The 27,426-nt window shown below is 43.5% G+C and overlaps 1 protein-coding gene across 1 annotated transcript in view; it reads left to right on the top strand.

Moving 5' to 3' along the window:
* The first annotated feature begins 2,918 nt into the window (after positions 1-2,918).
* The window catches only part of LOC116501401 (ras GTPase-activating protein 1-like), a 120,880-nt gene continuing 96,372 nt past the window's right edge, over positions 2,919-27,426 (top strand). Inside the window, exons 1-3 of the mRNA XM_032206931.1 lie at positions 2,919-3,362; positions 8,178-8,327; positions 11,196-11,331. Coding sequence (XP_032062822.1) covers positions 2,956-3,362; positions 8,178-8,327; positions 11,196-11,331 — 693 coding nt within the window. The 5' untranslated portion in view covers positions 2,919-2,955. The remainder of the gene's footprint in view (positions 3,363-8,177; positions 8,328-11,195; positions 11,332-27,426) is intronic.

Below are 27,426 nucleotides of genomic sequence, written 5' to 3'. Positions count from 1 at the left end.
GTAGTACAAAGCTTTGAAAAACTGAATGCTTAAATGCCTTCTGGGAACTCGAGAGACATGCAAGTGTCAATGTGCTATTATTTGTCAGCTCTTTTAATACTGAAAATAAAAATTAAAATATATGTACACGTTACATTGCCTGGCAATATGTCACACAGTCTCTTGATCAAGGAGGTACTTACATATGAGGGGAACCTAATGTATCCAAGTAAACCCACTGAATTTAGTAGAATTATTAATGACAAAGATAAACTTGGGTGTGAGAATTCATAGGCTTGGATAATAAGAAAAAAAAAAACAAAACAATTTCAGAAAAGTGCAGATTAAACATATTTTAAGTAGCTATATAGTTGCAACTCTTAGAAGATAAATAGTACTTATTTTCAGGACAGGCTGTGAGAGCTGGGCCTGTTTAGCCTGGAAAAGAGAAGACTGAGGTATCAGTGTATATTGATATCTCATCAATGTATATAAATATCTGAGGGGAGGATGTTGCAAGGATGGAGCTGGTCTCTTTTCAGTTGTGTCCAGCGACAGGACAAGAGGCAACAGGCACAAAATGAAGCACAGGAGGTTTCAGCTGAATATGAGAGAGCACTTCTTTACTGTGAAGGTGACAGCACTGGAACAGGTTGCCCAGAGAAGTTGTGGAGTCTCCTTCTCTGGAGATATTCAAAACCTACCTGGATGCCTTCCTGCGCATTGTGCTCTAGGTGATCCTGCTAGGCCAGGGGTTGAACTAGATGATCTTCATACGTCCCTTCCAACCTCAACGATTCTGTGATTTATAATATTAATATGTATTATTTATCTTGTAAATAAGATGCCTGTGACACCTGCTCCCCTACCTCCCCAGCCCCCCATCAAGCATGCCCACCCTGCCCACACTCAGCCCCCATCGCTGTCCGCCTGCACCTCTCACTTGCAGCATCTGCACTGCGGTGCCTCACTAGATCTACTTTCCCTTTAGGCAGCAGTACAGTACCGAGCAAATTCCTACTTTTTTCCTCAAGTTGGGATGACCTGAGAGCCACCCTACTCTCCCTACAGAACTATGCACGTATTTACTGCTTCACACTTTGGTAGTCCAAAAGGCTCACACAGTTGTTCTCAGCTTGGAAATCATAATGAAGCCAGGGATAGAAGAATGGGGGCTTGTTTAATCGCATTAATGATTTCTAAATAAAACAATCACTATTATTAAAGCCAGGAGTGGAAGAATGGGGGCTTGCTTAATCGCATTAAAACAGATGTTGCTGAGTGTCTTTGCTTACTACTGTAATAAATATTTTATAATAAGTTTGTTAATCAAACCGGTGGGAAAGCTTGTGGGGCCTGTGACAACCCTGTATAGCTGAAGTTTCCAGCTGCCTATCCTGATAAGAACCTGTAATAAATTTGGGGGAAGCTTGTGGGGGCTGTGACAACCCTGTATAGTTGGAAAGTTTCCAGCTGACCATCCTGATAAGAACATGTATAGTGCTTGCTCAGCAAGATCGCAACCTGCAATGCAGAGGAAGACTACGGCCTTCATCCTCACGACCACCGGGAGGTCCGAGACGACCCTCTAGCAACAGTACGCGCAACCGCAGGACATACCAGGATATCCCATGTACACCCGGAACAACCAAGCTATAAAAGGGGGACTCTGGCGGGGGTGAGGTGTGCGCCGTTGGTGGAGTGGAGACTCCCCAGCCGCCCAGCACTGTTTTGCCTGCTTGAATGCTTGCTTAATAAATTTGGCTCTGATAAAGATTATTCTGAGAGTGGTTTTGTTCCGACCACTTATTACACTACTGTGCAAATTAACCTAAACAAGGAGTCTCGGGGCCCCTCACAGAGGATGTTTCCGAACAAAAACAGGGAACCTGTCTCAAAAACCAGCTGAGACTGACCTTGTGGTTTGGACAAGAGCCAAGGAGCAGCTGAGTCTGGACAAAGGCAGGAGGCAGTGGTGATGAAGAGGAGTTATCAGCCTTCATCCCCACGACCCTTTGCTGACCACCACCAGAAGGCACTGCACAAGCGCAGATGGGAGGAGTTTATGGAAATGACTTCTTGGAGCTAATTTTAATACAAAGCAGGGATAGGTTATGCAAATGTATAAGCGTATTGGGAAACTTCATGCATATGCAACTCTTTATTGCACATAACCAAAGTAAGTAGCCACGTTAGGGTGTGCATGCCTTGGGGAGCTATCCCGCATGCACCCGGCGCTGAAATAAACCACATATCTACTTTGTAACTCATTTGCTTTGAGTTGTAGAGTTCTTCCACGAATCAATAACTCTAGGGGAAGAGAAAAATTTGGCACGATCCAGAGAAATCCACCTTTTTCTATTTGCTTGTCGTGGAATTATGTTTTTTGTTTGTTTGATTTTTTCTCCTGATGGTGGTGAGGAAAATTCCTTATACTTCTCTCTCTTCCCTGCATCCCTCACAACCTCCAGGGAAGAACAGAAATCCCCTCTTACGGCGCATCCCACAAGCTGCCCGCATGCGCCGTGCGCCTTAGTGAACACGCAGGTGCAGCCCGCCCATCTGCTCTTTTTTTTGTCGCTAGCTAGCTCCCTTTCTATTTTCTTCCTTTCCCCACCTATGCGTGAGCTCGCTGGTTCTCGAAGGGGGTGGGGTGATTATGAAGCTACGCTCTTGCAGGAGCTGTTCCCCTCGCGGCCACAGGGGGAAGAGGCAGCAGGACTGATGCCTCGTGGAGCTGCCCTGAACGCTCAGACTGATATTGTTTGGAGGCCGTCTCTGTCGGGGAAATGTTCTCCTCGTCCCCGGCTCTGCTCCCCGCAGACGTGGGGGGAGTCTGAGCTCCTTTGTCGCCACCTCCCTAGCGAGTGTTGGCGGCGGCGGGTGGGGGTGGGGTGGGGGGTGTGTTAGGAGGGGGCGAGGCTCAACATGATGGCGGCCGAGGGCGAGGAGGACGTCTCGGTTACCTCCGTCAGGATGATAGGAACCGTTGGCAGAGCTGAGCTGGGGAACTACCCCGCCCTATGGAAGAGCAAGGAACTGGGGTCTCAGGGCCACTTCCTGATGGGCTCTGGTGAAGACAGCTCGGGCGCCGGCGGTCCGGCTTTGTGCTCGGCGCTAGGGCTTTTGGCGCTGGGCTCAGGGTCTGCCCCTCTGGCGTCCGCAGGTGGTGGTTCCGTGACACCGACTGGCCAGGGACCGGAGGTGTCCGGAGGGGCGCTGCCCGAGCCCCTTCCAGACACCGTCGCCTTTTCTCTGCTGCCATTACAGCCGTCTTCCTTGGCGGGGGGGTTGGGAACTGTGGACGAAGGCGACTCGCTGGATGGGCCGGAATACGAAGAGGAGGAGGTGGCCATCCCGCTCAACGCTCCCCCCACGAACCAGTGAGTAGTAACGTTCCGTTGCCCCGTCGGGCGCCTGCCACGCCTGGGCTCTTCCCCCCGGGGGGCGGAGGGGGAGGGGAAGCAGCAGGAAGCTCGGCGTCGGGCCCCATCTTTTTTCCGCTGGAAAGTGCGTGTCAAACTCCCGTGCAAGTCCCGCAAAAGTTTTGCCCCTTCCTTCCCCCCCCCGCTCTGATTCCGCTTAAGTGGGAATTTAGACGGGAAAGTTACGTGCGTAGGAAGTGCTAAACCTTGGGATGGCTTTAAGACTTATTTCCTTGTTTCGGGTGAATCCGTGGCTTGGTCCGGCTTCATTTCAGAATTCAGTTTGACTCACGTATGCAGAAGACTCCACGGAAAGTCAGTCCTGCTTGCTCGTACTTGCCACTTTGAAGTGTGTCTCATCCATCTTTTGTCCTGTTGTGCTGTTTTATGACTGGCAGTGGGTGAAAGCGAGTGTAATACGTGTGTCTGTATATCTCTAGGAATTATTGCCTGCCTTTTTTTTTTATTATTATTTTTTTATTTTTTTTTATTTTTACAGTAAGCTAGAGCATTAGTGACATGAAATGTTTGAGATTTAAAGATGGTACTCTACAACTAATTGGGGTCAGCTCCTGTGAAGATTGATCTGCACGAGTTAACTTTTTCAGCTTTTAATATTAATAAACAAAATGCCAAAAAGGAATGAGCTGTTCCAGATATGATTCGATTATTTGTTGAACTACTGGGGAGTCCAATATCTAGAAGCAGAGTAATCTTTCTCAGAAGAGTAATAAATGTTATATTTAAATAGTGAAACCGTGTATAACATTTTAATTAGTTTTAAAAGGTTGCTTATACTGTGTAATCATTTTATGTTGCAAGTTTTTTGACTAAAAAAAGTTTAAACTCCAAAAAAGTGTAACTTTCCCATTTCAGATAAAAACATGATTAATGTAACTTTTTTAAAAAAAAAATATTCAGGCAGTCTTGAAACACAAATTTGAAAGGGATGTAACTATTTCTGTATTTTAAAATATTAATAGAGAGGTTATTTTTGTAAATAATGCCTTACTTAGGCTGCTTTGCTGCTCAGCCAGCTTCTTAAAAGTTGTTCTTAATTAAGTTATATTTGGACAGAAGAGGCAATTGGGGGGGGGAAACTAAATTTTCATTAGGATAAGTATAATAAAAATCTTTTCGTTAATTGGCATTCCTACAGTGCTGGTATTATAAAGAACCTTGCACTAGAGGCAGAGCAGTTCTGTGTTTATATTTTGTGAAATAAAAAATCAGAAACTGTTATTTGGAGTTGATATAACTAGTGAGTACTTGAAACATAATTTTTGGATTTAACAACAAATTAAATTTAGGAATCTTGTACGTTTTACATAAAAATGTTGCAAGACTTGTATTAGAGCAAGAAAATAGCCCTCAAGCAACTACCTTACCATCTCCAAAGTAAAACATTGGTATCTATGAATATATTATTTCTGAAGTTTTAGTAAGTATAGTGGATAATTTAGGGTTTCAAGATTTCAGGTTTTATTTTCACATTCTCTTGTAACTCCAATGTTGAGTTTAATTTTTGCATTATTTCAGGTATTTCCAAGATTTCAGAAGCCATTGTAATTTTAAGGAGGACATAAACTGTAATATTAAATAATTGCTTTAAACATACATGCCCCCTCTAATCTTCAAAGACTTCTTACTAAACCTTTCCTCTTTTTGTTTCTTGACTTTTGCTAGACATTTCTGAAGAATAAGACGTCATTTTGTGAAGACAGCGTTTGAATAGTCTTTAACTTGTACATTTCCATGAAGAGCTAGAAATATAATCAGGCAGTTTAGACAAAGGATGAGGGTAATAGAAGCACGTAAAGGTGAAGTTACTTCTTTGTATCTCACTGACTTGATATACAACAGAATTCTGGTATTCTGAAAAAAATCTGACATTTTACTATTAGAAGTGGTTATGTTTCTCAGACAAAGTAGGTTTTTTTTGGAAATACTTTTAGAAAGTGGGGTAATTATGATCACCTCTTTGATACAATAATTGTACTACTTTCACAAATGTGAGTAGACTTTGCTGTCAGAATGTTGTCTTAACTCAGCTGATAGCATGAAAGCTAACGTTTATGAAAGGATACAGAATTTTTGGCAAGTACATTCTAGGGGGAAGACTGCAAAGGCCCTGATTTCTTGTATTAGTCGATGAGGCTACTTATCTTGTGTGGGCTTCCTGTAGGCTGATGTTCTTCGAGTTCAACAAGTGCAAGGTCCTGCATCTGGGCTGGGGCACTCCCAAGCCCAAATACAGACTGGGTAGAGAATGGATTGAAAGCAGCTCTGATGAGAAGAACCTGAGGGTGTTGTTTGATGAGAAGCTCAGCATGAGCCAGCAAGATGTGTTTGCAGGCTAGAAAGCCAACTGTATCCTGGGCTGCATCAAAAGAAGTGTGGCCAGCAGGTCAAGGGAGGGTGATTGTGCCCATCTACTCTGTTCTTGTGAGACTCCACCTGGAGTGTTGTGTTCAGCTCTGGGGTTCCCAGTACAAGGACATGGATGTATTAGAAGGAGTCCGGAGGAGGGCTACAAAGATGACCAGGGGGCTGGGGCACCTCTCCTATGACGACAGGCTGAGGGAATTGGGGTTATTCAGCCTGGAGAAGAGAAGGCTCTGGGGAGACCTTATTGCAGCCTTCGAGTACCTAAAGTGGGTCTACAGGAAAGTTGGGGAAGGACTCTATCAGGGAGCATAGTGATAGGACAAGGAGTAGTGGCTTTAAACTAAAAGAGGGTACGTTTAAATTAGATGTTAGGAAGAAGTTCTTTACTATGTGGGTGATGAGGCACTGGAACAACTTTTCCCAGAGAAACTGTGGATGCCCCATCCCTGGACGTGTTTAAGGCCAGGTTGGATGGGGCTTTGAGCAACCTGGTCTAGTGGGAGGTTTCCTTGCCCATGGCAGGGGGATTGGAACTAGATGATCTTTAAGGTCCTTTCTAACCCAAGTTACTCTATTATATTTATTAAGATTAAAAGGGGTATTGAAGTCTTTGCAGGACCAGCATAATTGTGTTTTTTCTTCTGGATACTTTAACATTAAAAATACCTGAACAGTAAATATATTAAAAAAAAAAAAAACAAAAAACAAAACAAAACAAAAAAAAAACAGAAACTTATACTTCCATCTTCCTATTTTTCATCATTGTTTATCCTTGTTTTATTACTTAAATTGAGTAATTAAAAATGTAGGCATGAAACATCAAAAAGCTTTTTATTTTATACAGTCAGTTTTTACCTTTTTTTTTTTTTTTTTTTAAAAAAAAAAATTGGCCATGTATTGATAGCGAATTGTATACTTTCCATCCTGCCATTTTCTTTTGTAAGTGTCCTTTCTTTGTAGTCATACCATCTGCTTTTATTAAATTGAACTCTTCATTACCAAAACAATCATCTGTCACCTTAAAATTATAAGCAAGCACCTAATTTCCTCTTCTCTTTTACAAATTTTGGTGGTTTCACAGTGATGGCTAGCTAAACAGGGAATGGGGTTGTGGTCAGTCCATAATGCTCTGTCATCTGCTGTTCTGTCTTTGTTTTCTTCCCCTGCTCCAGCATGGGATCCCTCCCACGGGATGCAGTCCTTACCGGAATGATCCTACGTGGGCTTCCCGCAGGCTGCAGTTCTTCAAGAACTGCTCCAATGTGGGTCCCCTATGGGTGGTATCTCCTGACAGATCACCTGCGTGTGTGTGGGCTCTTCTCCACAGGTTGCAGTTCTGGCCCATAGTCTGTTTTTGCATGGGCTCTCCACAGGCTGCAGCATGGATATCTGCTCCTCTGTGGTACCCATTGGGCTGCAGAGGAGATGGCCTGTTCCACCATGCTCCTCTCCATGGGCTGCAGGGTGCCTGGAGCACCTCCTCCCCCTCCTTCACTGACCTTGGTGTCTGCAGGGTTGTTTCTACATTTGTCTATGTTTTCTCACTCCTCTGTCCCAGCTGCCACATAGGCACAGTGCAGACTTCTGTTTGTGTTTGCTTTTCATCATAGAATATCTGAGTTGGAAGGGACCCACAAAGATCATTGAGTCCAACTCCTGGGTCCCCAAAGGACCACCCAAAAACAAATATCAGATCGTATGTCTGAGAGCGTTGTCCAAGTGCTTCTTGAACTCTGCCAGGAGTGAAAAACCTTTTCCTGATATCCAGCCTGGACCTCCCCTGTTGCAGCTTCAAGCCGTTCTCTTGGGTCCTAAATAGGATTTTAGGTCCTTCTAATAGGCTATGTTGGGTTTGGGTAAGACTCTTTTGACTATGGTGTAGTAGTAGTAACTGATTTTATTTAGTTTAGGTGCAGGCCTTGCTGCTGAGATCTGTGATTGTTGTTTGAGAAACAGGTTATTACAACTCGCTTCACAATTCATGTTTATCCAGCCTGAATTGAAGCTTGAATAGGCTTAAAATACAACAGTTGAGTCAGATCAGTTACTTCTGTTTCTGTTCACTTACTGAAAATGCACAAATTGAGGAGGAAAGAAAAAGCTGGTCATATAGAACCTTTGGATGGTCCAGAGTGCTTTTGCCAAGTGTGAGTTATTTGGGAAAGTAGGTTATCTGAAAACCTGTGGACTGTTTAAAATAATTAAGATTCTGTATATTGGAAATGATTAATTCCAGAGAGATTACACCTGATAACTTTATTTGAAACAGTCTTGGAATTGCATCAATTTCAAATGATAACTTCAATTATTTTCAGAGGTCTGTTTTGTGAGAATGAACAGAAGCTTTAAGTTTTAAGGACACCCATTGTTACATTTGGTTTTTAGGTGGTATCATGGAAAACTTGACAGAGCAATTGCTGAAGAACGTCTTTGGCAAGCAGGAAAACCTGGAACTTACCTTATTCGAGAGAGTGATCGGAGACCGGGTTCATTTGTGCTTTCATTCCTTAGTAAAACAAATGTAAATCATTTCAGGTGAGAACTATTATTTTTTTTTTATTTTAAAACACTGTAACTTGTTTGTGATTTTAGAACTGAATACAGAAAATAGTTGTATTATAAATTAAATATTTTGACTTTTTATTCATGTACCATATAGATCTTCACTTGGGTTTGTTTTTAAATTGTGATGCTTAAAATCTACTTCATAGGCTAAAGAATGAAAATGTCATTGAAATAGAGAAGCTTGTCTCAAACTGTTATGGCTAAACTTACAGTAATATGGAGTCATTCGTGGAGATGGTTTTGAGTCTATTCCTCAGTCACTGCAGTTTACAGGGAATACTTGAATGTTGAAGTTGTAGTAAATCTGTGTGCTTCCTTTTTAAGAAAAATAACAAGGAGAAACAAAGAGGTTATGTATTTAACAATCTGAGGTTTTGGTGGAATCAGCTTTCCAGTATGTGTTAATTGAGTTGTTCTAAATATAAGTAGTCCTTTATACAAAATTGTAACTAGGATTATTTTTCCATTGTTAAGTTGTATGCTTTAATTTATTCTCATTTATCATCAATAAGATGTGTTCTGGGAAGCTCTTGAATGTTAGCCAGCGTGTAGTGTGTGGCAGTGTAATGTTTATCTTTTATCTTCACAAAATAGGAAATCAGATTCATTTTTAGTAGTTTAAAAGAAAAAAGGCACAAAAAACAAACAAGGAAACAAACAAAACCGATAGCTGTCAGCTATTTAGATAACAGGAAATAAAAGGAAAGCAAATTTACTTGCAGACCAAATAGAAATAGCATACTCACGTTTGCTTCATACTATCTGAGCTAAGAAGTATACTTTTCAGCTATACTGATTTACTGATTCTTATTTGGGAATCGGTTATTATGTAGCAGTAGTAGAAAATAAAAAGCAAGAATTAACACAGTTTTAAAATAATCAGATACTGAAAAAAATAATAACTTCTGCTCATTGTGGCTAAAACCAGGCATTGAATATTGGTTCATGTCCACTATGCAGTTGTTTCTGACATCTCAGATAGAACATACTCTTTAATGGCTTCCCACTCTCTAGGAAAATGATTCTAATATTTTCAAATATTACAGAAAATTTCCTTCTTGGATCCATTACATATGTGAAGAGGTAGCTATTCAAATGAAATTAATTTCTTTGATACTGTTCTTTACAGAATAGACATGCTCTTTGGTTTCATTTGTTGACTGCAGAGTGTATATTTTTGTTATTAGAAGGCAGGTGCTACGCTCAAATGTTGTCAGCTTCAAGAATGGCAGTCTTGAAATTGTTTCAAGTAAATGTAGGGATGCATCCACTGGGTCTCAGACTAGAAATGTCATTTTCCCCAAAGCTGGTTCTTTGACAATTGCCTTCCAAAAATGGGTGAGATTTCCATTGCTCAATAATATTGCTGATAGTTCGTTTCCAAAAAGTGATATTTTTCAGAATAAACTTCTCTTATGTATTTGTGTGACTAAAATGCTAACTTTTTAAGTGAAAGCTCACTAAATTGCCCCCCAGTTGGATACAAATGTGTACTTAGTGCAGCATATGACTGATAGATAGTGTATGAGTCCATGAAAACTAAAATTCTCTGTGGATGTAGTAGTATGCTTTTAGTGAGTTGCAGAGTAATATAAAATATTAGAAAGGAAAACTTTTCATCTTGTCCTTCAGAATTTTCTGTGTTTACAGAAATCATGTTTACTAGTCCCATACGTTCTGAAGAAAAGCTTAAATTAAGCTTGTTTAATGATAAAATCTGAAATACCAAATTTCATTTAGAAGCCTAATCTCTGAATAATTTACCTTGTCTTTTATAAGGAATCTGGCAGAAAATATGCCAAGTGTTCTATCCATGCTCTAAGTTACTTTTCCAGATAGCTCTTAATATTCTTAAAGAAGTGCTGGAACTGAGTATTGTTTTCCAGATTCTGAATGGCTGGAAAAGTTCGCATCCTGTTGATGCTATCAGTTTACATAACTGGTTGTTTCTTTGGATTGTTTGGTCAAAAATACTATCTGTTTCAACTTAAGTACTCCTCCCCCTTGTATAAATGATTATTGTGTCATGTGAATGTTTTTAAAAATCATTTTTACCTAAATCAATTATTTCTGACTGTTTTTAGAACTTTTATTGCATAGCAATATGAACAGACATAATTTGCATTTTTGGTACAAGTGCATTCATGAATCTGTATACTTAAAAGCAAAAAGTAGTGAGGTGAGCAGTTCTGTAAGAATTTAGTGTTAAACAATGTTTTGTAGGCTTTTTTCCTATTAATGAGCTTTTAAACTCAGTAATTATGATCAAGTTGTTATTTTTAGTATGTCTACTAGACTAACTGTAGAAAAGTGACTAATTCTTCGAGGTATTTCAGTATAATTAAATGCAGTTATTTGTTGTTACACAGTTAGATATACTATATGCAGTTATTTTTTACTATATTGATACTTTGGCCAAATGTATACAGGCCTGTCATATAAGCTGTATGTTGTGCGTGGCAGAAGTATTAACGCTGTTGCCTCTACTAATGTATGTCATTTATTCAGGATGCTGGTAATTGCTTCTTTGTTTAATTTAACTTAGTTCTGGCAAATTTGCTTGTTTTTTTGTGAATCTATGCCTCCTTTATAGTCTTTGAAGACTTCTATCATGTGATGTTTATCAGCAATTTCTGATTATCTAATGTTTATTTAAAGGGTGTGTATGATATTGCATTTTATTGAATGTAGACTGCTTTAAAAACTCACCATTATCCTAATTTCCTTTTTTAAAAATCCACACACACAAAAAATAAACATACAAAAAAAAAAAAAAAAGCCCAACAATTTGTAGCAAAAGATTTTCTTCTGTCAAGTTTCCTTTTTCCATATTAACAGAATTATTGCCATGTGTGGAGACTATTACATTGGTGGACGTCGCTTTGCTTCACTCTCGGACCTAATTGGTTATTACAGTCATGTGTCTTGTTTGCTGAAGGGGGAAAAACTGTTCTTTCCAGTAGCACCTCCAGAGGCAAGTAGTAAAAATTTTAAGTGTTTACTTGAATGTTAGTATCATTTATCTTGCATTTGATATTCATAATTTTATGCGGGGGAAAAAAGCATTGTAGAAAGCTTGTCCAAGTTCTAGAGTTGTCTCAGTGTATGGTGAAGTATAACAAATATATAAATGCATTCTTACTGATACAAAATAATTATGAAAAAATTGCTTTATAATGAAAGTCTAATGACAAAGCTAGATCTGGTACTTTAGTTATCTCCAAATGTAATTATAGCGTTGTGTGTAAACTCAGATAAACAAGAAAATGTGCAATTTTTGGCTAGTAAAGAGCACTGTTGTAATGTAGTTAACCTCTATGCTGGGTTTTACACCAACTTAATAGAGTATTTCAAAATAATTTCCATTTTGTGATATTCTTGATGAGGCAACCAGCTCTGATGCCAGCACAATCCTCAGTGTGGAGCAGGGGGATCATGGTGTACAGGGTGTGTGTGTGTGTGTGTGTTCCAGAAATCCCAGGGGAGTGACAGAAACTCTTGTGAGATTGGCTGATGAGGCATGGGCAGGGCTAGGAGCAATGGTGAGAGATTTAAATGTGGTGTAACTGTAACTAGCAGTCATTTGCTGGGGTGAATGGCTCCAGTGCCAGCAAGATCTGCAGTAGAGCAGGGGATGGGGGGGGACTTCAGGAAATCCCAGCTGAGTGTAGAAACCTGCCAGGAACCAGCAGCTCTTGTTAGAGTGGCTGATGAGGCTTGGGTGAGGCCAAGAGCAAAGGCAGCCAAATGCTACTCACATAAAAGGCAGCCCTAGGGAGCACTAGTGACCAGGTCAGAGTGTAGCACTCAAGGCAGGGCACAGGAGTGTGTGCAGGGAGGGTACAGTCACTACCAGTTCAAACAGCAGTTCTAACCAGCTCACAAGGAGATCCAGTCATGGTATCCACCTAGCGGAAAGCCATGTTCTTTGTGTTCCCTGTGGCCTCTCCAGCCACAGGAACAACTGACACAGCTACCCAGACAGAGCTCCCAAGGGAACATGCAGCTATCTAGATCTCAGGCTGAAGGGTGTGCCCAAATTTTCTGTTAGCATCTAATGGCAGCAGTGAGCTGTCATTCAATGGCAGCAGTGAGCTTCTACCTGGGTGCACCTCCTGTAGGAGGTGCACCCAGGTAGAAGAACTGCTCAGTCTGGTGACAGAGCTTCAGGAAGAGGTGGGCAGGCTGAGGAGTGTTAGCGAGTCTGAGAAGGAGATTGATGGAATCATTGTGGTGGTTTTACCTTGCTAGGCAGCTGAACTCTACCACAATCACTCTCTCACTCCCCTTCCTCAAAAGAAGGGGGGGAAGAAAGTACTATGGAAAGAAAAAGGCTCACAGGTTGAGATAAGGATAATTTAATTCAAGGGAAAAGAAAGAGGGGAGGGGGTAAAAAAAAAAAAGCAACGGCTGCATGGAAGCAAGGGGGGGAAATATTCTTTACTTCCCATCAAAAAGTGATGTTCAGCCACATCTGGGGAAACAGGGTCTCAGTATGCGTAGTGGTTTTTTGGGAGGACAGATGTCTTCATAACAAGAGGACCCCCCCCTTCTCATTTCCCTTTACCACCTTTTATTGCTGAGTGTGACATGATATGGTATGGAGCATCTCTTTGGTTTAGGTCAGCTGCCCTGGTGATGTCCCCTTTTTTTTTTTTTTTTTTTTTTTTTTTTTTTTTTTTTTACTGATGTCACCTTTTGCCCACCCCCAGCATACTGGCTCTTGGGGGGGCTTGGAGGGAGTCTTGATCCTGTGCCAGTATTGTTCAGCAATAAACACAACACTGGTGTAATACCAATGCTGTTCCAGCTACAAGTACAGAGCACAGCACTGTATGGGCTGCTGCAGGGAAAGTTAACATCCCAGCCAGACCCAGTACAATCATATTCTATCATCCCTGGAACAGATGCTTCAGCCAGCCACAACATAAGAAATGAAGTATCCCCTACCCTCTCCCACCAGGCAGAAGGAGGGCAATTAAGAGATGGGTGAATGGAAGGAGGCTTCTGCTTCACAGCAGGTGAATCCCCTCCCTGCCTACCTCACCTTACCAGGTACCCTTGTACAACAGGTATGAGGCTCTGGAACTTGATGGACATGCAAATGATGATGTGACCAAAGGTCCATCTAGGTTAGAGGGGTCACCTAGGGCAAGTCAGCCTACCCCATGGGTCAAGACCACCTCTGTCAAGGGGAAAAAAAGAAAGGCAATTGTCGTTGGTGACTCCATTCTGAGGAGAACAGAGGGCCTGATATGCTGATCAGACCCAACCTGCTGGGAAGTCTGCTGCCTCCCAAGGACCTGGGTAAAAGATGTTACTAGAAAACTCACTAGTCTGGTATAGCCCTTTGATTATTATCTGTATTGGGTTTACATGGCAAGGTTTTGGTAGCGGGGGGGGGGCTGCCAGGGTGGTCTCTGTAATAAGAGTCCAGAAGCTGCCCCATGTTAGATAAGGACCAGTTTCAGCCAGCTCTACAAGGGACCTGTCACTGGCCAGAGCTGAGCTAATAAGCAAGGTTGTTTGTGCCTCTGAGAGCATATTTAAGAAAGGGGAAAAAACTGCTGGGCAACAGCAGCTGGGTAAGTGAGGAGTGAGAACCAGCCTTGCAGACAAGAAGGTCAGTGAAGAAGGAGGGGGGGAAGAGGTGCTCCAGGTGCCAGAGCAGAAGTTCCCCTGCGGCCTGTGGAGAGGACCATGGTGAAGCAGGTTGTCCCCCTGCTGCCCATGGTGTATCACAGTGGAGGAGATTTCCACACTGTAGTCCATGGAGGAACCCACGGTGGAGCAGGTGGACCTGCCATGAAGGAGGCTGCGGCCTGTAGACAACCCCTGCTGGAACGGATTCCAGGTCAGACCTGTAGGCCGTGGAGAGGAGACTACTCAGGAGCAGGTGACCTGGCTGAAGCTGCCGCTTGTGGGGGACCAGTGTTGGAGCAGTGTGCTCCTGATGGATGGACCCTGTGGTACGAACCTGTATTTGGAGCAGTTCTTGAAGAGCTGCTGCCTGTGGGAAACCCATGCAGGATCAGTTTGGGAAGGACTGTATCCCATGAGAAGGACCCCACACTGGAGCAGGGGAAGAGAGTGACTGAAGAAGCGGCAGTGACGAAGTGTTATGGCCTGACCCCATTTCAATGATATTGAAAGGAATAGGCAGACCCAGCTAATTAATATGCAGCTCCAAGGCTGGTGTTACCAGTAGAATTTTGTGTTTCTTGATCATGGGATGGTCTACACAATACGAGGCCTGCTGGTGCCTGATGGGACACACCTCTCTCAAGGGGGGAACAGGGTTTTTGGTCAAGAGTTAGCAGAGCTGATTGCTAGAGCTTTAAACTAGATTTAAAGGGGGAAAGGGATAAAATCGGGCTTGCGAGTGTTTAAGGGACTGTGTGCTAGCGAGGTCCTTCAGTCTTCTCCATGAGGTGGCGGGTACAGTGAAGCACATTGGAAATGTTTCTATGCCAATGCATGAGGAACAAGCAAGAGGGGCTAGAAGCCTTGAGTCAGTCCCAGAGCTATGGCATCATTGGCATAAGTGAGACTTGGTGGGAAGAGTCCTGTGATTGGTGTGTTATGGTAAAATGTTGTAGATAGGTAGGGCAGGTGAGGTGGGGTGGTGGTGCTTTATGTAATGGGGTAGGCTGAACTGTATGGAGCTTGCAGTTGGTGACAATGCAGTTGAAAGCCTCTGGGTAAGGATTAAGGGACAAGCAAATAAAGTGGATTTTGTTGTGGGAGTCCAGTGTAGATCATCCAGCCAACAATGGTGACACCAATGAATTATTCTTTAAGGAACTAAGAGGTATTTTAGGGTATAACTGTGTACGAGCGTACAGTCGGCTCTAATCTAGTTCTAACAATTTGAGGGGGGATGTACCGTTTTATAGCTCAAGTCAATAGTTAATAACAATACAAAGAACATAAGTGTTGTGGAGAGATCAAATGGGAAATGATGGAAGGAATCCATAAGGCTGACTGTAGATGATGAAGAAGTCAAAGTAATGAAGCCATACAAAGGACAAGCTATTAGTTAAAGGTCCAAATATGAGCTCTTCTGGAATTCTGTTCATGGTCCTCAATAACAAAGACAGCTTTGCTAAACCTCAAGCAAGTATTGAAGAGGGCTGCTAAAATGATGGGGACTTTGTGGCTTTAGGAGTAGGCATGGGTTACTAGCTTTAAGGTTGAAGTGCTTAATCAGCGTTAAAATATTTTTTTAGGCTCTTGTCTGTTCATGGAATACTTCTAAATACTAGCTCCTGGGAATAAAGACCTCAAGTTTTGTGGGTTTTGTTTTCCTTTTTTTTTTTTTAATTTCTTTATGATATGTTTGCAGAAGAAAAATCTTGGACTCAATCCAAGAGGCTTTCTGGGATCAGCCAGCATTATCTCTGGGTAAGGATTAAGGGAGAAGCAAATAAAGCAGATGTTGTGGGAGTCCACTACAGGCCACTCAGCCAGGATGACAACAACGAAGGATTATTCTTTAAGGAACTAAGAGATATCTCTAGATCAGCTGTCCTTGTCCTTATGGGTGACTTCAACTTCCCAGACATTAACTGGTAATACCAGAAAGCTGATACAAACAGGTCCAGGAAATTCATAAAACATAGTGATAAGTTCTTGGTACAGGTATTAAGGGAGCCAGCTAAGAAAGATGCCCTCCTAGATGGGTTTGTAAACAGAGAGGGTCTTGTGGGTGAAGTGGCAATGGGCAGCCCTCTTGGCCATCATGACCATGAAGTAGTCAAAAATGAAATCTTTGGTGATAGGAGGTAAAGCTGCCAGCAAAATTTGAACCATGGATATGGGGAGAGCAGACTTCAGGCTGCTTAGGGAACTAGTTGGTGAGGTCCTCTGGAAAATGGCTTTTGAAGGTATTGGGGTCAATCAGTGCTAGTTGCTTTTTAAATACCACCTCTTAAGAGCACAGGAATAGATTTCCAAGTGTCGGAAGTCAAGTGGTCACTCAGGACAGGCTGAGTAGGATTTCTGGATGCCAGCACCAGCTTAGCTCGAGCTGTTGCTGCCCTTGCCCGGTTCCTTGCGAAGCTGACCTGTAATTTGTCATGCAGTGTCCTCCTATAACACATAGCTTAGATTACAGATTACTTTTGTCCCAATGTTAAATCTCCTTGAGGCATGCACCTGATCTCCCCATCCTTTTGCATAACCCATCAGGTGTACCCTGGTCCTTGGGCAAACACAATCCCACGAGTGGGTTTGCCTTTTCCTGAGGCAGGGGCAATCCACACAGTCTTCCCCATCTACTTCCCTACATGCACTACAGGGACTTTAGCTCTTCCCACCGTGTGTAAGGGTTTTGTTTCAGCAGGACCAGGATGGTTGTCAGACCATCAGGTGTTAATTAGTCAAGTAGCTTAAGGGTAAATTCACGTCCCATTGTTTCCACGTCCCAGCACCTAATGCTCGTAACATAGTCTTTAATAGTCCATTGTACCTCTCAACCTTTCCAGAGGCTTGTGGGTGATAGGGGATGTGATACACCCACTCAATGCCATGTCTCTTGGCCCAGAAGGTGACAAGATTGGTCTGACAATGGGAGTCATTTCCAAAACAATTTTCTCTGATGTACTATGGTGATACAACACTTGCTCTTCTGGGTCCAAGGTAGTGTTTTGGGTCATTTATGGGGTATGTTTCCAGCCACTCAGTTGTTTCTACCATGGTGAGTATGTACCCTTTGCCTGGGAAAGTGGTCCGATACAGTCAGCTTGCAAGGCCTCACCATATAAACATCTTAGCCACCTCCCCCTATTCCAGGGGGATTTTACCCTCGTGGCTAGCTTCATTGCAGCACAGGTCTCACACTCATGAGTGACCTGTGTGATGGCCTCAATGGTCAGGTCCACCCCTCGATCACGAGCCCATCTGTAAGTGGCATCCCTCCCCAGATGTCCTGATGTTTCACGGGCCTATTGAGCTACAAACAGCTCACCCTTACGTTCCCGGTCTAGTTCCACCTGAGCCACTTCAGTTTTCAAAGCTCTGTCTGCTTCTTTGTTATTCAGATGTTCTTCGATGGCATGACTCGTGGGCATCTACATGATGTACCTTTACATCCAGGTTTTCTACCCTGGCAGCAATATCTTGCCACAAGGTTGCCTTGAGGTATCCCAGAGCCTTCTTTTCTGTAGGCTGAACAGCCCCAGCTCTCTCAGCCTGTCTTTGTAAGAGAGGTGCTCCAGCCCTCTGATCATCATTGTGGTCTTCCTCTGGACCCCCTCTAAGAGCTCCACATTCTTCTTGTGCTGAGGGCTTCAGACCTGGATGCAGTACTCCAAGTGGAGCCTCACAAGGGCTGAGTAAAGGGGGATAATCACCTCCCTCAACCTGCTGACCACTCCTCTTCTAATGCAGCCCAGGATGTAGTCGGTCTTCTGGGCTGCAAGCGTGCACTGCCACTTCACGTCGAGCTTTTCATCCACCAGAACCTCCAAGTCTTTCTCTGCAGGGCTGCTCTCAATGAGTTCTTATCCTAGTCTGTGCTCATGTCCAGGATTGCCCTGGCCCAGGTGCAGCACCTTTCATTTAGACTTGTTGAACCTCACTACGTTCATGTGGGCCCACTTTTCAAGCTCATCCAGGTCACTTTGGATGGCATCCCTTCCTTCTGTTGTATCAACCATACCACTCAGCTTGGTGTCATCTGCAAATTTCCTGAGGGTGCACTCGATCCTACTATCTGTGTTGTTGATGAAGACATTAAACAGCACTGGTTCCAGGACAGACCCCTGAGGTACACCATTCGTCACCAACCTCCACCTGGATATAGAACCAGATCACCTCTTGGTCTTGCACGTGCCTTGACGTTGCTTCCAGGAGGATCTTTTCCATAATCTTTTGAGGCAAGGAGGTGAGACTCTACCGGTCTGTATTTCCCTGGGTCCTCTTTTCTACCCTTTTTCAAAATGGGAGTGATGTTTCCCTTTTTTCAGTCACCAGGGACTTTGCCTGACTGCCAGGACTTTTCAAATATGATGGAGAGAGTGTGATAAGACTGTGTGTTATCTGGTCATTAGTTTCAGAGACCTCCTCCTCCCCTTGAGGGTCCTGGGTAGCAAGTTACCTTTTGATAGGTGCAGGCCAGAGACAAAAATGATAACGCAGGGCCTGAATACCAGATTAAACTGAAGGGCAGTGCTTCACATCACAGCAAACTGAAAAAAGCAAACAGATTTCAGCACGTTCTCCAATCGCATATGGAGAAGAGATTATGGCACGGATTGCATAAGGCAGTATCACACAGAAAAATATTAATAGCAACCTAAACTTGGTGACTAACAAGTAAGTGTGTTATTTGTGTTTTAATCAAATCTACTGTTATCTCAACCTTTTGTGCCCCACATTGGGCACCAAAAAGAAATGTGGTGCTTTTACCTTGCTAGGTAGCTGAGCTCCACCACAACCATTCTCTCACTCCCCCTCATCAGAAGAAGAGGGGGGAGAAGAAAGTATGCTGGGAAGAAAAAAACAAAACAAAAACTCATGGGTTGAGATAAGGATAATTTAATTAAAGGGAAAAGGAAAAAAGAACAAAAAAGCAAAGGCCATGTGGAAGCACAAAGAGAAAGAAAATAAATTTCTCTCAAAAAATTACCCAAAACGTTGGTGTGATACCAATGCTTTTCTAGCTACAAGTGCAGAGCACAGCACTGTATGGGCTGCTGCATGGAAATTTAATTCCATTCCAGCCAGGCCCAGTACACAAGGTTACCCAACTAGTTGATCAAGGAAGATAGTTGATATGATCTTCTTGGATTTCAGCAAAGCATTCAATACATTTTTCTTATAGTATCCTTCTGGACAAAATGTGCAGCAGTCCAGCATACAGCTACAAAAATAATATTGTGATGGGTAAACAATGGGCCAATGGGTCAGGATCAAAGGGTTATAGTAAATGGGGTTACATCTAGCTGGTGGCCAGTCACTAGTGGGGTTTTGCAGGGCTCCATTTTGGGGCCGTTTCTCCTCAATGTTTTTAAAAATCCTGAACTAAAATACATACTATTGCGTTAAAGGGTAAAGTGTGCCAGAACCTAAAACCCCCTTGTATTCCAGCATGTTCTCAGATATGAGAGGGGATGGGGGTGGCTGTGCTTAGATTCTCAGCGATGCCTAAATCAGCACTATAAGTCTTCTTCCAATATATTGAAGTACTACAGTCACAGATGTGCAAATAAGTTGATACACCTTCAGTCTAGTAGAGTAATGAGTAGTGCAGTTTATTGCAGCAACGGGAGTCCAGGTTCTTTTGGATTGCTGCTGATGAATATGCTGTCTGCAACTAAGATATGCTTGACTGGAGTCACTCAAGCTCCACCAAAAAGACAGAAAGTAATATAACTTGGCCTAAGAGAGAGGGGATGTTAGGGAAGATACCACCGTCAGGGGAGATACCATCCCAAGGGAATACAACATCCTGAGGACCTCCTGACTCCTGGGACCAGTCGATAGGCTGTCTGCAAAGCACATGCGAATACCAAGATTATGACAAACACAACCAACTACACATGTGCTAACTTATGAAACAACTCTATAGAGAATGTTAGGTTTCCTGGGGAAGCACTCAGTATAACCAAGGGTTGGAATCTCACCCAGTAGGCATCTCTGTGTGAGGGAAGAGATGCTTAGCCTGTTGACTGATCCCAGAAGTCAGTGATGTCTTTCCAACTTTTCTGCAGTGGTATCTTCCCTAATCTTCCCTAACATTCTTCCTCTCTTGAGCCATTTTTATACTATTTTCTTACTTTTAGGTGGAGCTTGATTGACTCTAGTCCTACATATCTTTTATGATTGGTATAAAATTTTCTTATTTTTGCTTTAAACGTATAGGCTCAGAGAAATTCATAGCACGTGCTCAATGAGGGGTGGTCATACCCTGGAGGCAGATGGTGTTTTGGATGGAGGTGTGTTTTGGCATTATGATGAGATTAAAATGAGCAAAGTTCACTCAGAGGACGTGATTTTGTTCTCAGTTCCACTCATGGCTGGCCGTGCAGTCTATCAGTTTCATAGAATCATAAAGGTTGGAAAAGACCTCCAAGATCATCTGGTTCAACCATAACCCTACCACTGACATCACCCACTAAACCATGTCCTGAAGTATGATCTCCAACTTTTCCTTAAGCAACCCCTGGGACAGTGACTCCACGACTTCCCTGGGCAACCTATTCCAATGCCTGACTATTCTTTCTGAGAGTATGTCCATCATGATGGACAGTAATCAGAGTCTTTTGTCCATTTTCTTGAACTTGTGTCATCGGCCGCTTCAAGTCCTCATGTACCAGCAATTTCTTCACCAAGGCGAGGTTCATTCCAATAGGAGTAGGCAGCAGATCGTGAAGCAGAATTAGATGCAATAAGTTGATAAGAAGTGACAGAAGCTGAGTATCTAAAATCACATCATGCAAACACAACCTTTCCCAATATATACAAGTACAGTTTCAAGGGTTTCATTAGGATGTATCTCTAAGTGGAAAATATTTTGTTCAGTGTCAAGACAAATGTCTTGGGCTTCGAGCGTGTTACTCTCGCAGATGAAGCCTTTTTGTTCACACACAATACATGCATTCACATCAATTGTTGGCCACTTTCCTCCCTTTGATGGGCCCATACTTCATGCTCCTTAGGATATAGTTCCATTATGATTGAGTCCTAATGCAATGATTGGATATACGTTGTATATGGTGGCATTACTTATAGTAAGTATAAAGGCAACAATTTTATGATTTTCTGCATAGTAGGTAAAGTTGACTAATCGCCACCATGCTTGAAACTCCTTTTCAAATTCTGAAGCATTATCCCAAATCAGTTTTCGAATTTCAGTGGGCAAAGTTCCTCCTTCTCCCTCTCTAATAATAGCTGCTGCTACAGACCGTATCCATAACTGCGCTTGGATGCAGCTCAAGGCAAGGGAGGTATTGCTTTGAGTTTTTCCAAGGGCATTTACAACTAACTGATGATCATTTTCTTCAGTTTGTTCCCAATGGGGTAAAACATCTGATAGAAGCCAATGATTTTCTCCTAAAGCCAATAAGGATGATTTTATTGGTCGTTCCAGTTTCCTTAGGTCATCTGTAGTAGCAGTTATTCTACTCATTAGGACCTCAGCATCAACGCTATTTAATATACCTAATCCTATTCCCAATAACCCAGTTGCATCCCGTGGCATGCGCTGAGATTGTTTCAGAGAACGTCCGTGTAACCATGCTAACCAGCCAGTGTAAGCAGTTCTCAGAAAGGTGGTACATTTTGAGTTGATTTCAGAGATATTAATGTGCAGCACTAGCTCTACCCTTTTTAGGGACCAACTAGGGTTAAAGAGAATTTGTTGTTGTCCCACATTTTTAATTATGTAAGGACCAGGGTTGAAGATGGAAGGAGTTAGACCAATGGGAGGCCAAGTTGTTACATTTTCAAGTATCTGCGGGGCAGAGGCTTCTTAATTCTGTGCCTCTGTAACCCCAAAGACAGTACACAATTATAGGTTTGGTGAAAGTAAAATTGTACCAGCAATCAAAATTTGGTTCAGTTATTTTGGTACAATCGGTACTCTGATTTTGTGGTAAACTGTCTTAATTTCAGTTGGCTTATTGTAAGTAGATCCACAGAATCACAGAATTTCTAGGTTGGAAGAGACCTCAAGATCATCGAGTCCAACCTCTGACCTAACACTAACAGGCCCCACTAAACCATATCCCTAAGCTCTACATCTAAACGTCTTTTAAAGACCTCCAGGGATGGTGACTCCACCACTTCCCTGGACAGCCTGTTCCAATGTCTAACAACCCTTTCGGTAAAGAAGTTCTTCCTAAGATCCAACCTAAACCTCCCCTGGTGCAACTTAAGCCCATTCCCCCTCGTCCTGTCACCAGGCACGTGGGAGAACAGACCAACCCCCACCTCTCTACAGACTCCTTTAAGGTATCTAAAAAGAGCGATAAGGTCGCCCCTGAGCCTCCTTTTCTCCAGGCTGAACAAGCCCAGCTCCCTCAGCCACTCCTCGTAGGACTTATTCTCCAGGCCCCTCACCAGCTTCGTCACCCTTCTCTGGACCCGCTCAAGCACCTCGATGTCCTTCTTGTAGCGAGGGGCCCAAAACTGAACACAGTACTCGAGGTGCGGCCTCACCAGAGCCGAGTACAGGGGGACGATCACCTCCCTAGCCCTGCTGGTCACACTGTTTCTTATGCAAGCCAGGATGCTGTTGGCCTTCTTGGCCACCTGAGCACACTGCTGGCTCATATTCAGCCGACTATCAACCATCACTCCCAGGTCCTTCTCTGCCTGGCAACTCTCCAACCACTCATCTCCCAGCCTGTAGCTCTGCTTGGGGTTATTGCATCCCAGGTGGAGGACCCGGCACTTGGCCTTGTTAAACTTCATGCAGTTGACCTCAGCCCATCGGTGCAGCCTGTCCAGATCCTCCTGCAGAGCCTTCCTACCCTCAAGCAGATTGACACACGCACCTACATTGGTGTCATCTGCAAACTTACTGAGGGTGCACTCAATGCCCTCATCCAGATCATTGATGAAGATATTAAAGAGGACCGGCCCCAGCACCGAGCCCTGGGGAATGCCACTAGTGACTGGCCTCCAACTGGACTTGACTCCATTCACCACGACTCTTTGGGCCCGGCTATCCAGCCAGTTTCTAACCCAACGAAGCGTGCGCCAGTCCAAGCCAAGAGCAGCCAGTTTCTTGAGGAGAATGCTGTGGGAGACGGTGTCAAAAGCCTTGCTGAAGTCAAGGTAGACCACATCCACAGCCTTTCCTTTATCCACCCAGCGCGTCACTTTGTCATAGAAGGAGATCAGGTTCGTCAAGCAGGACCTGCCTTTCATGAACCCATGCTGACTGGGCCTGATCGCCTGCTTGCCCTGCAAGTGCTGCGTGATGACTCTCAAGAGAATCTGCTCCATGAGCTTCCCTGGCACTGAGGTCAAACTGACAGGCCTGTAGTTTCCCGGGTCTGCCCTCTGGCCCTTCTTGTAGATGGGCGTCACGTTTGCTAGCCGCCAGTCAACTGGGACCTCCCCCGATAGCCAGGACTGTTGATAAATGATGGTAAGCGGCTTGGCCAGCTCCTCTGCCAGTTCTCTCAGTACCCTTGGGTGGATCCCATCCGGCCCCATTGACTTGTGCACATCCAAGTGCCGTACCAGGTCACCAACCAGTTCTTCGTGGATGGTGAGGGCCACATCCTGCTCCCCATCCCCTTCCACCAGCTCAGGGTACTGGGTATCCAGAGAACAACCGGTATTGCCGCTAAAGACTGAGGCGAAGAAGGCATTAAGCACCTCCGCCTTTTCCTCATCTCTTGTAACTAAGTTTCCCCCCGCATCCAGTAAAGGATGGAGATTCTCCTTAGTCCTCCTTTTTGTGTTGATGTATTTATAAAAACGTTTTTTGTTATCTTATTAGTTATTAGATCCAAATAGATCCATTATAGATCCATTAGTTATTCGGCAACTGATTTGTATTGTCTGGCCAGACGTGGCTTGAAGTTCAGCCATTCTTAGAGAATCGTTCCAACTCCATTCATCTTTTGAAAATATTTACTCCCATGTAAAACTAAAGTAGAGAGATTTAGATCCTTTTTGTTCTGAGGTGTTCCAATGATTGTGCTACACTGTGACAATGCATGGTTAGATGTTACAGTGAAACACCTCAGCTCCATGCACAACCACAGTAGCTAAGTTTCCTTTAAGGTCTGTAATTGCATCAAGGTCAGGGTAAAGTATAGCATTATTAATCCAAACTGTTGATTCGTCATCCTCCAGCTGTCCATACACAGTTCATTCAGGATTCTTGTGAGCACAAAAGAAAATAAAATATGCTCTGTTGTATTCAACCGGCAGGGTTAGAAAGAGGGTGAAATAGCAATCTTTGACTTCCCATGCGTAGAGATATTTGGGAGTAGTTAGTTCCATTGTTACTGTTAGATGCACAGAAGGCTTTCACTATCTCTGCATGTTTGGAACTGCGGCAGTCAAAGGTGCAGTATTAGCATTCAACTGTCTGTAATCCACTGTAAAAGGCCATTCCCTGGCTGGTTTCTTTACCGGCCACACTGGTGAACTGTAAGGTGAATGAGTCCTTTTAATAATGCCTCTTTCTTCCAATTCTGTTACCACCCCGTCAATTCCCATAACCGCTGCTGCTGATAACAGATATTGCCGAACATTAGTGATTTTAGCAGGGGATAAAGGTATGGATGTTTGTAACAGACTCGGTCTCACTGTGCCTGAATCCCTTTGATGTGTCATGAAACTCCACACAGTTCCATCAGGGAGTTTCCACATACAGCCACGCAGCATGTTAAATCCTAAAATATTAGTATATGCAGCACCAACTAATACTTCGGCTCTGGTTAATTTTTGTTCCTCTGGCAGCCAGAGTGAAATTTTTGCAGTAGGGCATTGTTTTTCCACACCATCGATTCCTGTGAATTTAACCCTGCGTCAACCAGGTGTTATGCTCAGGGTTTGTGCTGTCTTGTGTAATTACTGACATTTCGGTCCCGGTGTCAATAAGAAAATTTACCAATATTTTTTGGGGTCCAACAGGAATGGCAATGACAGGGTCAGAGTGTTCATTAGAGAGCCATTGAATTGCTAATACCCACTGAGCAGGGTGGCTCACTGCCCTCCCCGGGGATAGGAGTTTTTTTGCTGAGCTTCTGCCTCCTCAATTAGGCTCGGTGCAGAAGTTGCAGTTTCCTTATGGGTTAGGGGTTTTCCGCTTAGGCAATTCTCCCCAGCTGGAATATTTTTCTTACCCAGAAGTTGGACTAATGTACGGAGGTCCTCCATAGAGGCACCATGCAAGAATGGTCAGGGTGCACCCAAAGCTAGGGCCTTACGCCACAAGTCACCTCGTTCCCTATTAGGTTTGAACCCCTCTTTGAATTTGGGGTATCTGGGATTTTGAGTGTGGATTTGGCGGACTCACCGAGAGTGGTCTTGGGACTTAATACTGGATGAACTAATCCAGACCATTCGGCGTCCATACTTATCTATGTCTTGTACAAATTCACTCCAGGTGGGAATGGGGGAGTTCAGATTTCGCCTACAACCACTATCATCATCCCTACAAGCAGCTAGTATGTGATCCTGGGTATTTTCTACAAACATCTTAAGACAATCAGGGAGTCCACGGATGAGAGGGGTTAATCGAACCGGGTCAATAGGAGCTAACATCAGGGATTTCCTGAATTCATCTCTTTCATATATCGTCTGAATGCAGGCTGCTTTCTGTACTGCTACAGCCAGGTCAGAATAGCTCGTGGCTCTAATTTCCAGGGGTTCCCCTATCTCCCGGGGATCTATACCACCTGCCCAGTATGCTGCCCGTGCAGTGATAGAGTAATTATGGTCTCCTGGTGTGGTAGTTAAAAATACTCCAGGTCCCCAAAAGCCTCCTGCTTCTTCCTCACTCAACATAATTCGATCTCCTCCTTCAAGAGAAACTCGCCACACATACTCAACTTCCGATTCCCCTGACTGCCTTGAGAACTTCTCCTGTATTTTAACCAACTTTGCCGGTGGCCATGGAATCGTTTGCACAGTAGTGTGGATTCCATCATCATCATCAACAGTAGTCTCAGTCTTAACCAAAGGTCTCAAGGGAATCGATTGAGGTTCAGAATCAGCAATCTCTTTGTCATCATCATCACTGTCAAACCAGAAATCACCATCCCAGCTTTCAGGGTCTGAACTATGCAGCAATCTACAAATCTGCTTGACTGGAGCAGAAGGCTGTATTTTATTTAACAGATGACTAACCCTCTCCAGCAATTAAGATGATTATTCATTATTCAAGTTTATCATTTTCAGTCACAAGTTTGTCATTCTCAGATGAAAGTTTATCCACTCTGATTCCTAATGTTTTTCCCATCTCCCTTTCAAAGGCCAACGATGACTTCAACACCTCATTCTCTGATTTCAAAGCTGTATATTCCACATCAGAAATCAGTTTGGGAGCAGGAGTTTCCTTAGCTTCTTGCTGAGCACAAGACAAACAGGATCCTAACACAGCACAAATCACACCTTTACTCTTTCTTTGACCGATCTTTCGTGAAGCCTGACACTGCTCAATACTTTCTACCACTTTCTCTTGATTTTTCAAAACATTTTGGGCCCACTCCTTCCCCACCTGGGAAAGGAAACATTTGCATTTTTGCAGCAGTTTATCCATAGCAATCCTGCCGACTATGCCAATTTCTCTGTCGCATTAAGGGGTATAGCCGATTAACCATTATGGGCCCAGTCGGATTCAGGGTACTGAACTATCACAATCACAGATTCACCAATAATGCATTAACTGTTAGGGGTCTGGTTGGATTCAGAGCACTGAACTACCACGGTCACGGATTCACCGATAACATATAACCACCCTTACTCTAGTCATGTTTAGAACCGTCAAGACTAGGAACAAGGCAATCAAGTGCAATTTATTACAGCAACAGGTATACAGGTTCTTTGGATTGCTGGCGATAGTTACTGTCTGCAAAAGCAAGCTAGCATGCGTGAAATACACAGGTGCGCAGCCTGGAAATTAATGCGTTAAAAGGCACAAAGACTCTATAGAGATTTCTAAGTTTCCGCAGAGACAGAGTATAACCAACTGTTCAGATCTCACCCAAGCGTGTCCCAGCCCGTCGACTGGTCCCAGGAGTCAGGAGGTCCTCAGGATGTTGTATTCCCTTGGGATGGTATCTCCCCTGACGGTGGTATCTTCCCTAACATCCCCTCTCTCTTAGGCCAAGTTATATTACTTTCTATCTTTTTGGTGGAGCTTGAGTGACTCCAGTCAAGCATATCTTAGTTATGACTGGTGAAAAGTTCTCCCATCTCCGTTTAAAGTAATAGGCTCCGAGAAAGTCAGAGCCATGCTCAGTGAGGGGTGGTTGCACCTTGGAGGCGAGTAGCCTTTGGGATGGAGGTGTGTTTTGGTATTATAATGATATTATAATGAGCAAAAGTACACTAGGGTACAGCATTTTGTCAAAACATGACAGGTCCTTGGCTCAGG

Source organism: Aythya fuligula, chromosome W, assembly GCF_009819795.1.
Source record: "Aythya fuligula isolate bAytFul2 chromosome W, bAytFul2.pri, whole genome shotgun sequence".
NCBI classification, from domain to species: domain Eukaryota; kingdom Metazoa; phylum Chordata; class Aves; order Anseriformes; family Anatidae; genus Aythya; species Aythya fuligula.
The sequence above is the reverse complement of the archived record's forward strand: the minus strand, read 5'-3'. Positions and strand labels throughout refer to the sequence as shown.